At 37.0% G+C, this 15,064-nt stretch overlaps 1 protein-coding gene across 4 annotated transcripts in view; it reads right to left on the reverse strand.

Moving 5' to 3' along the window:
• The window catches only part of LOC148013549 (helicase-like transcription factor CHR28), a 35,340-nt gene extending 34,813 nt beyond the window's left edge, over window positions 1-527 (reverse strand). For 2 of the 4 annotated variants that reach the window (XR_015688809.1, XM_087667652.1), the window contains exon 1: window positions 3-527. Coding sequence is in view for 2 of the 4 variants with exons in the window: in XM_087667652.1 (XP_087523778.1) it covers window positions 3-122 (120 nt within the window). In the remaining 2 variants the exon portion in view is untranslated. The remainder of the gene's footprint in view (window positions 1-2) is intronic. The other 2 variants (XM_087667653.1, XM_087667655.1) reach the window with 2 other exon arrangements.
• Between the last annotated feature and the right edge of the window lie 14,537 nt (window positions 528-15,064).

The raw sequence follows: 15,064 nt of genomic DNA on the forward strand, positions 1-15,064 counted from the left end.
ACATGGCTTTGACACGAATCTGCGAGCTGCTGAGGAGGCTCCTGCATGATAGTGGCGAAGGTATGGAAATCAAGACAATCGAAGTCTAATCCTCCTTCGTCTGTTGTGATGCCCTCCTCCATGGCTGATTCGGACCGCTGGCAACGAGCAGGCAGGCAAGGTGCTCAATCCATGGCAAAGATTTGTGTGAGGAATCTCTCGGGATGCTGCTTTTTCGTGTGTGGTTTTAGTCCTTTCCCTCTGAAAAATAGCGTGCGTCTGAGTGTTTCTATATGCTTCTGCCGGTTCAGTTCTGATGGCTGGGTCCTGTTCTCCCCTTCCTGTACGTTGTGGTTGTTGATGATGATGGTGGCGCTGATGACAGCTTCTTCGGGCTAGGCTAGATTGAAGGACTCGTCTTGTGACGCCGTTGTAGGCTAATCGTGTGTGTGTGTGTGTGTGTGTGTGTGTGTGTGTGTGTGTTGAATGAAATGAAAAGAATCGATCTGAGAAAAGAAAAACACGCCTCTCGTTTTGACTAAATGGGTGTAGCAATTCCGTATTGATTTAATGCTTTCGCGACCCACTTTCATCTCTGTTTCAGGGCGAGCGACGAGCATCCTCCTAACCCACTTTCACATTCATTCATTGCAAACACCTATTTCGGTAGAACCACGAATTTTATTAAAAAATGAAAAATTTTCGCCTCGCCCAACTCTCACGACTAGGAACTTTTTTTATTATTCGAGTATTATATATTATGCCAAAACAATAGATCAAAATATTTACATTAGCAAGCCTCAAGCCTCATCACCTTAGCATCTAGCTCCAAATTCCCACTACTAGGAACTTCGGAAGACTCCAATTTCCACAACTCGCTTCCAAGCTTATCATTTTTTGATTCAGTTGACTTTCAAGATAGGCTACCCTTGAGCAAACAAATCATGGGATGTTGCCCTTCCTATTTAACAACTACTTTCTAACTAATGATAGCTTTGTTGCGCAACTTAAAAGGGCGTAGGTCGCAACATGTCAATCAACATCATACCCTATTTGCAAAATTCATGAAGGCCTCGAGATTGTTGCTCCATTGGCAAAGAGACGTGGCAAAACTAAGGCTACTTTCATGAGGAGTACATTGGCTGACACTATCAAATGCTATTACTTTGTATCCTAATGATAACATTCTTACCCAATTCTTGTAGAGTGTACTCAAGGTTCCATGGTGGCCGAAGGAAAACGTAAAGTTGAGAATATCAAAGTTCAACTAAAAGGGTCATGGCTAGTGGATAGGGATGCTTCAACCCTCACATTCTATAAAGGTCTTCTAACTAAGCAAAGGAAGGAAATAATCGTAGTCATTGTGGATGATGAAGGCACTTGGCATGTTGATGATGTATCCATTGCTAAGCTCTTTGTTGGTCATTTCTCCAACATTGTGGCCTAAAAGCCAAATTTGAATCGAACTATGAAAGGCAAGTGCAAGAGTTTCTAGAGCCTATTGCCTAAGATATGTGGTTAGAAAGATTAAAAAGGGAAACCCCCTGGGCCATATGGCATTTCTCTAGAAGCCTACTCGGCACTATGGGAGATATGTGTGGTAAGAATTTGTGCATGTTTTCCAATGAATTCATGGAGAGAGGGAAAATACCAAGCTATGCTAATGAGTGGCAAATCAAACTACTTCCTTGATCCTTGGTCAAGAGAAACCCAAGCAATGAAGACCCTTGACTATGGTAAATTTATCATACAAAATCATTGCCAAAGCATTAGCCCTAAGATTTAAATACTTGCTCCACAAGATACTACATAAGGATAAATATGGATTTGTCTATGGAAGGAAAATCCACAACACCATCCTAAATTTGATGGTGGCCAATACGCTTTAAGGATGGATAACAACTTTAGCATCATTAATATGGTTCTAGACCTAGCTTACAATAGGTAAGATGGGATTTTTCAATTGGAACAAGGCGGGAGCTGGGACTGACCTTATGCAATATGGTTAGCACCTCGTTCACACCAAGGCTATGACAAGGGTGGGCATAAATGGTTTCCTCTCTCACCCATTGAGATAGGGGTGCCCCCTTACACCACTTCTCTTTGCCTTTGCAATTAATCTATTACTCAAAGTGATTGACTATAAGATCCAAAGAGGATTAGTTCGTGGACTTCTACGATTCAATGGGTCCCATATGTGTATCCAGTTATTTCTCGATGATAATTTGAATGACTTCTATGCTTGTTTAGAAAATCTTGATAGACTAATTAGAGTTCATTATTAGTATGCCCAAGTGTCAAGGACTATGATCAATAAAGCCAAAACCAAAGACTTGTATCTAGGGTATGATGACATGTCAATGTGGATTAAGCAGTTCAAATCTAAGATTATCAAAGTCGATGAAAATATTTGTTATTGCTCGTTGGGATTAGGTGTCACAAAAGATGCAATGGATCTTACTTAAGATAGAGCAGAAGATTTCCAAGGTAAGACCTTACCTCATAGCTTTACCAATAAGCTAGTTGTGATTGATCAAATATAGTCTTCAACCTTGATAATCATAGCGATGGTCACTCCCTTCACAAAGAGCCGGTGTAAGAGAAGGTTCAAAAGATCCTCAGAGACTTCATGTAGAGCGATGGCATAGTTGGAAGGTGGCATTGAATCTCTTAGGAGGTACAACAACAAGGAAAGGAGGGAGTTTGTGGTTGGAGAAAATAACCTCAAAAGCTAGTCAAATGGTATTTAGGTTGCTAGCAAGGATTGTAGAGTTGGATCCCTGGGTAATAATCATTAGGCATGCATTGGAAAATGCACTTTTACTAAGGGTGCAGTGGAATGGTGTGAACTAAGAAGACAAGTTGATAGCAACCACATGCAAAGTCAAGATTGAAATCACACCCACTGTCAAAGCATTAGTAGGGCAATGGAGAGAGGTAATCAAAGATCGACAATAGCATGACGCTGATAATACAAGGGGTGACTATATGCTATAACAAAGCATTTGAACATTTGCAAGAGCATGTACAAAGTCCCTCTCCTTGATCACCTAAAAACACAAGTTGTCTAAGAAGATAGCAAGCAAAGGGGCCTCCTAGAGGCTAAACATCTAGGATGCGAGTAATCTCAAGGTCATCAAGATTGAGAAAATCTATGCCTCAACACCTCAAGACAAAGCATGGCTTCTACTTGTCCTTTAGAAGAAGAGGGACAATTAGCCCCCATCATCTCACATGGGTATTAATAACCTATGGAAGTGTTTAGTGGACGACAAAGGCTTGTTAGTGATCAATATGAAGAAAAGGAACCACTTCCAACTTCCCTTGATGATTGTCTTTAGCAAAGTGAAGGAAGTTTGAAAAAGTCGATACCCTCGAGTCCCAAAACAAACGTGGAAAGGGAGGGTTAGTAACTCATGGTATGCCATTCCTCGCCAACATCTTATCATCCTACTATGGAAGATTGTCACCAAACAGTTCCAAAGATAGGATCATCATATTCAAAGTAATGAATCCATGCTAACCATGTGTTTGACTTCATAAGAGTCAATCACCCATCTCTTTTGGAACTATAGGGATACTAGGTCACTTTTGAGCAAGGCTAATAGATGGTTCCAAGCAACTAGTCAAACACCACAATAAAGATGAGCTCTTTCCTTTTTGATGATAGGGGTATCTAAGATAAAGAAAGCCTCAAAATATGGAATATTACTTGAGCAATTAACTTTAAGCACTTATGGCTTAATACAAGTACGTTACTCATTATGAAAGAAAGCAATCTCTCTTCAAATGTAATGTTTTCAAATCATAGATATGAGATTTTGATGGTGCTCAAGGTCCTTAGGAAAAAAGAACCAATGTATAAGGTTGCCTTCAAACACTTATCCAAGCTTAGAAGCCCTTTTAGTATAGGTTTGCTCATCTTTTGATGTAAATATTATCTATTAACATTCATATCATTTTGCATTCTTCTTTCAAAATCCCACGACTTAAGGGCCTTGTTGTTCACAAAAAAGCAAGCAAATTTGATTGGACATGCCAAAGTTTGTCTAGCAATAACTATTAAAGGCCTATTATTTTTATGTCACATCATGCTGCAGTTGCGTTAGTGGAAGTCATATGTGGCTGCACCAAGAGCTAGGAGAATGGTGTTTCCTTAACCCTTCGACAACTTACCAATACTAATAGCAAAGGTGGTCTAACAAAAATTAGGAGCTCTAACCAATCAACATTATCATCAATTATTGATATCTCTACAAGGACCATTCAAGCATTGCAAATATGAAGGATTTGTTGGTTTCTCTTTGTTCAATGTCCTTCATCACGTGATTTAACGGGAGTCATAAACCTCTATATAAGAATGTCATGGAACACCACAATTAGCTAGTCATAATCCATGATCACGTAGCAAGATGTATGTCTCCAAAAGCCATTGCACAAACTTCTCTCAACTCCTAGTGCTATATTTAGTTATTTACAAACACCATGGGTTTGCAATTGCTTATGGTGAAGAACATGGTTGCATGAGAAATAAAATATTTGAAATAGAGAGATCTTATGGTATTTCATATGGTTATCCCTATGTAAATGATTTGTTGTTTATTGGATTCATTTTATGTGTTGTTATTTTATATTCATCGGATGATAGCAACTCGTTTGTCCAATCACCTTTTGCCTTGATATTAATTATGTCCTCCCTCGCCATACATTAACAATAATTAACCAAATTTTGAGAGTACACACAATGAAGACAAAAAACAAGAGACAAGAGTGCTCGATAATAGATTGGGTACAATATTTGCCCATGCATGGGTGAGAATGTCTCTCGTGCATGTATTTACCAAATTGTATTGCTTTTTATGTTCAATTTTTTGAAAGGCATCCTTTTGGGCTTTTCCCTTTTCCAAACTTGAATGCCTTATTTTCTTAACTAATTGCAAAGGCCTATTTAATTAATATTGATGTCTAAGCCATAATTCTAATCTCACGATATAATTTTCATGTTGCAAGGCCATAATACCAAGATTACAAAAACAATGAATAGCCCCATGCATAGAAATAATAAGCACACTATGATGAATAAAGATCCACACACCAAAGGCATTAAAATAATATGCACCAAAGGTGCTCCATTAGTAAATACAAAAATGATTGCATTTTCATTACTCTAGCTAGTAATAATTAGCTCACTAGAAATACAAAGTGCATCAAGTCCGTGGCCATTTGCCTATGATAATGAGGCTAGTGCAACATACATACGTACAACAAGTCACTATCATGCAAGAAATATAATTTTTTTTAAATGTCCACAAAATAAATTTGATTATTGACACCCTATTTTCATTGAGATAAACCAAATTAAATATCAAAACAAGAGAAAGAGCTAGCACGAGGCCAAACATACCTTTCTTAGAACAAGAACTATGTTTCAAATGTGATTTTCTTGATTACTTATGTGAGAAAATATCTTTCAAACCCATACAATCCTTAATATAATATTATGAAAGTGGATTCAATGGAAAAATGATCAATATCCTAATATTCACAATTGAGAGGAAATTCAAACCCTTGAGATTTGGAGTTTTCTTATGCATTATGGGCTTCTAATACTATAAAGTGAGATCGATTAAAGAGGTAATTAAATGTTATGATGTGAATGAAGTCAACTACAATGAAAGGTTGTTAAAACTTTAGAAAATGCTATTTACATAAGACTTGGTTTTCGTACATTGTGTGGAAATTTAAATGAAGAGAATTGTGCTAATGACTAAAGGATTTAAAGATAAGAAGGCGAAAGAGATAGCCAACCGTGATATGTAGTAGGACTTTACATATTATTAGCAAGTTGGAGAGCATAATTGAGAAGTGAGTTATTCGAACAAGATTTAGAACAAGTTTTTTTTTTTGGGTGGATAACTTCCATTTTTTGTATTGTTTATTCCACCCTTGGCATGATCTTCACCCATATCTCCAAACCACCAACACTAGCGCACCACCACTGCTTCCTTGTTGCTACCACTACTACCACCTCCTTTATTGTTGCCACTAATGTTTGTCACCCTATCTCTCCCTCCACCTCTCTCTCATTGATCTCTTGTCTCATATTTTGCTCTCTTTGCGTCTCTTTCTCACATTCACATCTCTCCCTTCCTTTGTCTCCCATTCTCTCGCTCACTTTGTCATACACATGCCTCTTTCCCTTCATTCCTCTAGGGCCGCTCTCTCTCCCCTCTCCTCTAACTCTCTTTGTCTTTCTCATGCACATGTATCTATCTCTCCCCTTCTCTTTTTGTCTTTCTTGTCCATGCACTTGTATGTGTGCATGTGTTGGTCTCTTACACACATACAAGTTACAACCATTGATATCTCTTTCTATGTTGTGTGTGCATGCACATTACTTTGGACCTATAGGTCATTTTGGCCTCTATCACATGTTAATAAGTCTTTCTCAGTTTCTTATCTTTTCTCCCTCTCTCTCATTCCCCCCTCTCTTTATCCTTCTTACTATGTCCAAAACATGCACGATTTATCCAAGCACTAGGGCCACATTCATGCATACTTATTAATTTGTACAGTAGTTGCATATCATTGTTTAGAGAAGCATGCACTATATAGAAACATTGCATCGTACAAGTAAGCAACTACTTGCATCCAATGCATATATTTGCTCAAATAACATTGTTATGAATTGGCCCATTGTAAGGTGTTTATGTTGCCTATGCAATCGATTATGTGGGGAAATATTCTTCAAGTCCCAAAGATCACTTGTGAACTCTCACTTGTAAGCATGGGCTAGTGTATAAAAATGTTAGCATTTGGCTAAATTCCCAATGCAAAGAGATGCATTAATCCACTTCTTTGCATATAATGTATGTCTTCTTTTCTAAAGCATGATTTACAAAATCATAACAACAATATGCTAGGTTCTTCTTCACAATGTTAACATTGTGACACTTATCTATTACACTTTAGGGCCATCGTCCACCTACTTTCCACCCAACCCACCCATCATCTTTAGTTTTCTAATTAATCATCTTGCCATGTTGTGAGCATATATAAAAATGGGTTCATTATGTACAGTATGTTCGCTTTGAGACAATAATGAGCCCATGATAACTCAACCCTTTTTAGGCTCCACTCTATCCTTATCTAGAATTGGGCCTTTCAATGCCCCATACGTTAAGCTCACAAATGATTTCTTCTCCATCTTAAAATTGGTCATGAAGATTAATTGATCAATTCAAAGTCCCACTGCCATGCCAGCATAGGAGCCTTGGCAAAGACCTTTGGGGAGGTGTGATACCAAATCATTCTTGTCCTGCTAAAGTGCACAAACTTCACAATAACTTTTCAACCATAATCAAGAACTAAAAATAGGCATGCCAAGGTACACAATAGCCCTTTTACGGCATCCAATCCATTTCACTATAATGCAACTGTATAATTTCAAACATGGCATAACAATGCATCGAAACAAGTATTAAGTTCTATTCAACCATGTAGCATCTATATCATATATATATATATCATAAATCTCAAAGGCTCCTTTTCAAGGAGGTTAAAACAACCTTGAAGTTACCATTTAAGATGACCTTATTTGCCCCTTTTCATACCCTTTAAGTCTTATGATTGAACCTCCATTAGTACCCATTTCTAATCATATTAAGCATTGGCTAAATCCCAATGTTTACTATCATGATGTAAAGTTCTACCCAAGATTTTCTCCCTACTTCTCTTCGATTTCACAATTGATTGAGTCATTTTTTCATCTCTTTTTTTATGCAATATATACTATTATTCTCCATACAATTTTATCGTACCATGATAAAGTTAAATTCTAGTAGATAACTACCTAGATCACATGGTTTATTGCAAACATGGTGCTTAGAGTTAACCCAAATGCGAGACTTAGAAAGCTAGTGATGGCTCCCCTATTGCTATCATACTTCCTCAAAGCTAAATAACTAAGATAGTTTGATTAATTATGGTGTTAAGGTATGACGATGGCAACAATGATGAGACGATGGTGGAAAAAGAGGAAATCTCTTCCTCTGTGTGTGTGTGTGTGTGTGTGTGTGCGTGCGCGTGCGCACAAGGGGGGCTTGGAGCTAGTAGGCAATGCTAGGAGGGGGGAATGGAATGCAAGGAGGGGGGAGGGGAGAGCTGGCCAAGTCACCACAATGATCAAATGGTCTAAAAATATACTATCTTCTAATCGAAAATCAAACTTAAAATGCCAAGTGACCATAGCCAACCATAGCCATAGGACATATCGATGTAATGGACATGGCACAAAGAAACCATGGTTGAACACAACAAAAATACAAGACAAAAATAATGGTTCTAGATAAATCCATACTTATGCATGAGAACTCATTGTCACGATAGGCGAACATGAATACACACCTTTCATGCTAGGTAGCAGGTTCAAGATCCTCAAAGTATGAGAGTACAAATGATGTGCCAAAGCTCAAAAGATGTGCGACAAGGCTAGGTGCCCACCTTTTATACTAAACCCTAATATAATGCCCCTTGTTTTGGGCAGAGGATTTGCAATTTCTTTCATATACTTTTCAATGTACCTCTCAATCAATTGGATGACCTCGTTGACAATAGCAGGCTACAAAAAGATTAGAGTACTCTCTTAAAGTGGGACCTCTACGTTGAACACCATACCATTTGCATTTTAATTTTTCATTCTCCATGTGAGATACGAATACTTCACCATAGCTATCTTAAATGCATTTCGAGTTGGAAACCTCTAGTGAATCTTTTCGATATACCTCCACTGCATGTGTGCGTACCCTTCTAGGTGCAAGGCCATGTAACAAAATTTTGCCTCATCAGTTTTTGGGTAAAGGGTAAATTACATTTCCAATTTGCCAATCTACTCTTCTAAATTCATCCAATGCGATCTTCTCTTTATACTCTTTTCAAAATAAATTTGTTGTCCACCGAAATGATGTTGTCCAAGTGAATATTGCCTATGAAATTCATTGCCATAAGAGTGTTGTCTATAGGAATTTTGCTGATGTGAGAGGACTACCCAAAAGAAGGATGACCACTCAAAAAAATATATCTTCATGTCTTCTTTCCTTGTCTCCCTCATAAAGAAAATGATGACTTTGTTGATTTAGTTTCTCATGCAAAAATATTCTATGACCTTCATGAATGGGCTAATTATAAGTCTCCACCTTATAGGGTACATTATTGCGCCAAGGATTTATAAAATGGATCACACCCATGAGGTTCTTCTTCTTTATGAAGGGGTTGGAAATCTTCACAATGCTTGTGATTCTTTGGAGAAATTTGAGGTGTACTCTTCATAGTATACCTTAAATGTAAAGGCATTTGTTGATGTAAGTTTATAACTTTGGAGGATTCTCCAATCTCAAATTAGAGATAACATGATGATGTAACTACTCATAAGAATAGGACCATTTGTGGGCTAAGTATTTGATAATTTACTACTCAAATGGTTAATGGTAGCGATCATTTGGTCGAATTTTGAGAACATTATCTTTTTTTTGCTTATTTTCCCCAAAACTCGTTCCAAATAATTCCCAAGGAATATCCACTCAAATGTACTTGCAATGGATTATGGGTTATTGGGGTGGGGGGGGGCGACAAAGTTCCTCCTTGGGTTAGCTTGGTTGTGCATCGTTGGGGATCTTTGATGTAGTTAGGGAGGGTCACCTCTCTTTTGTCTCACTACCTCCCTGGCATCCATCTTTTTCCTCAATGGTTATATATTTGTGGCAATACAATAATGATAAGTCTTAGAATACAAAAATGGATGAAAATGAAAGAGCCTTTTTGAATTGGAAAAGAAATTGGAATGAAGGAAATAAGCTTTTTCAAATGGGAATGAACTGAAATGGGATGGATACAAGTAGGGGTTACCTAAATGTATTTCAACAAACTCACACATCATATGCTTACCCTCTCATTAATCATTTCAATCAATCAAAAGAAGACACTAAAGATCAAGGTTAGATTGCATCCATAACAATACCAAAATGAGTAGGAATAAAATTTTGATGGATTAGGATTGAAATATGGAGAATTCTTGTTGCAGTGAAGCTCTAAGAGATGCTTAATGAATTCTAACAATGGAATTTCATAGGAATGAAGCTAAATGTTTACTTTAAATCTCTCTACACTAATGAAAAATGAATAAAAATTAGGACTTCAGAGAGATTTAAAAGAAATGGACAAAAAATATCTCAAACAATGTAGTGGTTGATGCGCTTGAAAGGCAAAATTAGTACATAGGTTGATCCATTGAGATTGATACATGATAAACCTCATGATCTTGCGATGCCCCCCAATGAGTATAAGTGCTCCAATAGAAAAGTAGGGGCTGAAATGATGATTTTCCCCAAATCCAATTTGTACATGTCAATCTTGCAAAATGAATATTCAATCTTCCAATCTTGATGACATCTTCAATAATACTTCATGAATAGAAGTCCTATGGTCAAGTGATGAAGCCTTCATGAAGAATATTGAAGCCTTATCGAAGCTTTCATGGATATCCCTAATGTGGATTAGTGTTTTTAGATGAGAAAGAATACCAAGAAGTAGAAGAATAGGCTTAGATCCAACAATGAAGTTGTGTAGTAGATTGATGTTGGAGTAATAAATAAAGCAAAGAATGAAGTTCTCTTGAAGTAGAATGATCCTAAAACAAGATCTAACGGCTGTTCGACTTCCCTTTATGGTTCTTGAAAGAAAAAGAATGCTATGATCAATGAGAATGGAGCTTGAATAATGATCCCTTATGTTACCAATGAATGGATTATGGATGTAATAAAGCATATGACTTAGTGTTAGAGAATGGGGGGGTATATTAAGTTGTGGGAAATCACATGTCTGTTATTTTTTGCCATTAATCAAATCTCCTTGTTGAGGATTCCTTTTCTTGGACCTCCCACCATTATAAGGGGTAAGTACCTTTCACCACCATTGCAAGGGGTGAGTGCCTTGTTGCATGTTACATTTTTCCATTGTATACATTTTCATGTAATTTGAGCTACAGCTATGGATGCCTTGACCATGACTTAGTCATATTTTCTTGTTCTTTTATGTGTTTCCTTGGATATGAGTAATTGGCTCTTTTACATTGGTATCGAAGCATGGATTTGATTTTGTTACAAGGTCACTTCCATATTTGCATTTAGTCATAGTTAATTGAAGGCATAGAACTATAGTTGGATTTTGACTACATGGTATGGTCGCATCATATCTGTGACTAGACAAGCTTTATTATTTCCAACCGTGACTAATTTGGAGTTCTTTGAAGAGATCATGAAGAAATTGGAGGTTTCTTGCCAAAATTAATGGGTCTTGGTCATCTCAAAGGTCTCTTTGGTGGTTATTGGACAAAAGAGAAGGCAATTGGAGTTAGTGGCAATCGAGAAGACCTCTACTTTTTGAAAGTAGGGTTTTCACTTTACCTTTCAAGTTTTTTCTCTAAGTTTCTATGGAGGACATAGCAAAGAACCCTCCTTCTCTTCTTCATCATTTGTTATCCACCATCTATGGCTTGGTCCAATACCTTATTGGCAACCTAAGAAGCAAAAGGACTATCATATCCATCCCTTGTGGAAATCTTACAAAAATTTAGAGATATTGAAATGTGCGTTGGTTATAACAGTCGAATGCTCATCAAAATGCCATGCCATGGCAACAAGGTATTTACTAGCATCAAAATTCAGAGCACAAGCTATTTTTTGAGCTCAAGAAACTCAATACAAATATTTAGCAAATCTTAAAGCTTCAGCCTAATCTTGGCAACTAGATTTTGTGACTTTTGAAAAAACATGAGTAGCTAAACAACATCTTCTAAGCAGCTTGATAGGGTGGGATTCAACATGGCATTATTTGGAAGCCAAAGAGGTTATCTACGTTTTCTTAACAAATTCAAGCCTAAATCTTCTCTTCCTCTTGGCCCTTCTTGTCATGAAACCCTAGAAGAGTAAGATCTGAGATTCATCTTAGTAGCAAAGAATCATAAGAGCTCTCTAATGTCTCTATATACCTCTATTTTAGCTTGAGTAAAGAAAGCTTCATGTGGTTCCCTTCCAAGCTTAGATTTATTCATCTTTTGTGTGGTTTTGTGGATAGCAAGCAATCTTTTGCTTGAATCCAAATAAATTTCGAGGGGTTTTTACTCAGTCTCTTCCTGGATACTCTCTTTAACCTTTAACATGCAACAATGATGCAAGATTGAAGCATTATCATCAAATCACTTGAAGATTGTCCCCTTTTCTCGATGACAAAACAAGGTAGGATGGATCTTAGTTAAAATTTTGGTCTAATTTTTCTTAAATTCAAGGGACTTTGATCCCTCCTTATTTTAGGGATCCACCTCTCTATCATACTTCAAGCTTCAGTAATGAATTCATATGTTCATCATGTTGGACAAGATTTCTTCATTCATAAACACCATTATAATAGGGTTTCTTCAATTATATTTGAAATTTTGGTTCATTTAAAGCTCGATTCATGAGGGTTTTATGTTTCTCCACTTCTTTGATGTAAAGAGAGGCTTATTCCACTCAATATTGGTTTGCATTGTTGGGCTGTAAGAGAATCATTTGTATCTTTACTCTCTTGAATAGGGAGAACATATATTACTCAAGAATTGCTTCCAAATTCTAATATTTCTTTATCAACAAAGCTTATATTAAAGGATTGGGGGCTATAGCAATCATTATTGAAGATTCTAAGAAAGGATTCAACTCTCCATCAATGAAATTGATTAGCCTTGATCATTTGTAGCAAGAGGCATACATGAACGAGTGATTGATCAAGGAGGAATTGTTACTCTCAACTTCAACAACCACCATCATCAAATATCAAGGTACCATTAAGTCCTACACTCACTAATCTTACTTTATTCCTCTTGCTTGGCCTCTCCAATTACTAAAAGAGGGATTAGGAGTAATCTTTGATAAATTCTCTTGATTGGGCAACATATAAAACTCTCCTAGGGTTGTTTGAAGTAATGCTTTAACTTCCATTATCTTCGCCATGGAATGTTTGGATGCTTTGATGTAATACACTAATGAAATGCTATTATTTAATGCTCTAAGTTGACTTTTCTTGATTGGTTAATCATTGTTGTACCCTATGAGAAGATCATATAGTTGTTAGTAAGTGGAAAAATCATTGTATTGTAATGGGTCACTACTAAAGGGCAAAATCCCTATCCTTTTGCTTTTAATTTTAGTCCATTTACCCATTTCCCACTTGCATCTCATTGAAAGAAATATACTTTTATTTTTGCCTTGCATTTCACGACTGTTTGATCGGTCTAGCATATTATTACCATGTTGAAAATTCTTGCAAGGAAAAGCATACATCGAGGGAGTTATGAGCCAAAAGAGAAGTGACCCTCCCTCATAAACGAATAACCTGAAGGGATACACAACCTAGCTTAGGGAGGAAATTTGCACACCCCCAAGTCTCAGAGCCCATGTAGGTATCCATTTTGTGGTTTTATCCCTCACACAGGTACCACACTATGAAGGACTAAAGATAGCAGTATGGTGGCAGTGAATTTGGGGCTCATTTTGGCATCCCTATAGTGATTCTATTTTATATCAACATTAAAACAAGTTTTCCAATGCGATATCAACTTTATAGAGCTAAAATAAAGCATTTATTGCACTTTACAGGGTTATGACAGGTTAGTATAGCAACTTACAAGTGATATTTACCCTTTTTAGATGGTTTATAGTCAAATAAGGCTAAATAGGAAATTTCAAACTTGTATAGGTACTTGCAAGCTTTATTTTTCACTCTTGGAGTGGTATTATAGGTCATACATGTACATATAGGTTCAGTTCCATATATCCCAAGGGGTTGCTACAAGAAAGGTCACTTATAGGTGGCCTTACTGATGCAAATAGTGTTTAGACAAGTGGTAAGGTCTTAAGACAAAAATGGCCTTATTTGGACACTCAAATCAAATGTTATCACATTTTTTGTGATTGTTGGTCACTGTAGACAGATTTGCATTCAAGATGGCCAAGAATAAAAGAAAAGATCAGAACTTGAAAACTATTAACAAAGGTGTTAGGACTTACCAATCTGAGCTTAATGGGTCCACAACCATGGATTAAATCAGCACCAAAAAGATGATGAAGGCACTAGTGCTATTAATGCTCAGTATAGTCGTCCTAAAAATGCAGAGTTTCATGTATCTCAAGGTTCTAATGGGTATCAACAATTGTCTAGAGAGTTGAGCAGCATGAATGAATGGATTCTCGGGGGTATATACATGCTTAATAAGTCAATGGACAATAAATTTGATGAGTTGATTGCTGTTATTAATAACTTGGGAAGTAAAACGCAAAAAGCACAACCTATAGTTGGTAGTGTTTCACTCCTAAAAGACTTGTACTCACTCCAATTTTTGATCCTACAATTTTTGAGAAAGGAGAGCCTTCTATAATTAGGGATACATATTAGCAAAAGAACAAATCAAGACCTCAATTCAACCAAATGAATGGCACTAAGCATAAAAAGGATATACACATAGATGATGCAAAGAGCATGGATGTGATCCCTTCTATAAGTTGTTCTATCCTCAGCCCACTACCATGCCAAGACGAGTAGTAGTCAATCTTGACGATAGACAAGAGGGTGTATGAAGATGGATGCATTATCAACCTCCAAGAGAGTAGCAATCATTTGGAAGGCCCTCTAATCATGCCAATGGATAGTCACTTCATCAAGGGTTTGGTAGCAATCAACATGGACATCCCTATCAAAAGCAACATTCATGGAATAAAGATTCTTGGAGACAAAAATCCTTTGGACAACCCAACCCTAATCAATTCCCATACAATGATCATGAGTATAAGGAGAAGATAAGCATTACCAACTTCAAGGGAGATAATTCTTCACCTACAAAATGGGAAGAATGGATCAACAGGCTTGAAATGTACTATACCCTTTATTCAAGGCACGATGAAGCCAAATTTTATTATGTAGCCCTTCACCTTGAAGGCAATGCTCACACTTGGTGGAGGTATATGCAAAAGATTAGGGATGAGTTTGATACAAGGGATAT

Source organism: Lygodium microphyllum, chromosome 26, assembly GCF_053477565.2.
Source record: "Lygodium microphyllum isolate KBCC chromosome 26, Lygodium_microphyllum_v1.1.10, whole genome shotgun sequence".
NCBI lineage: Eukaryota > Viridiplantae > Streptophyta > Polypodiopsida > Schizaeales > Lygodiaceae > Lygodium > Lygodium microphyllum.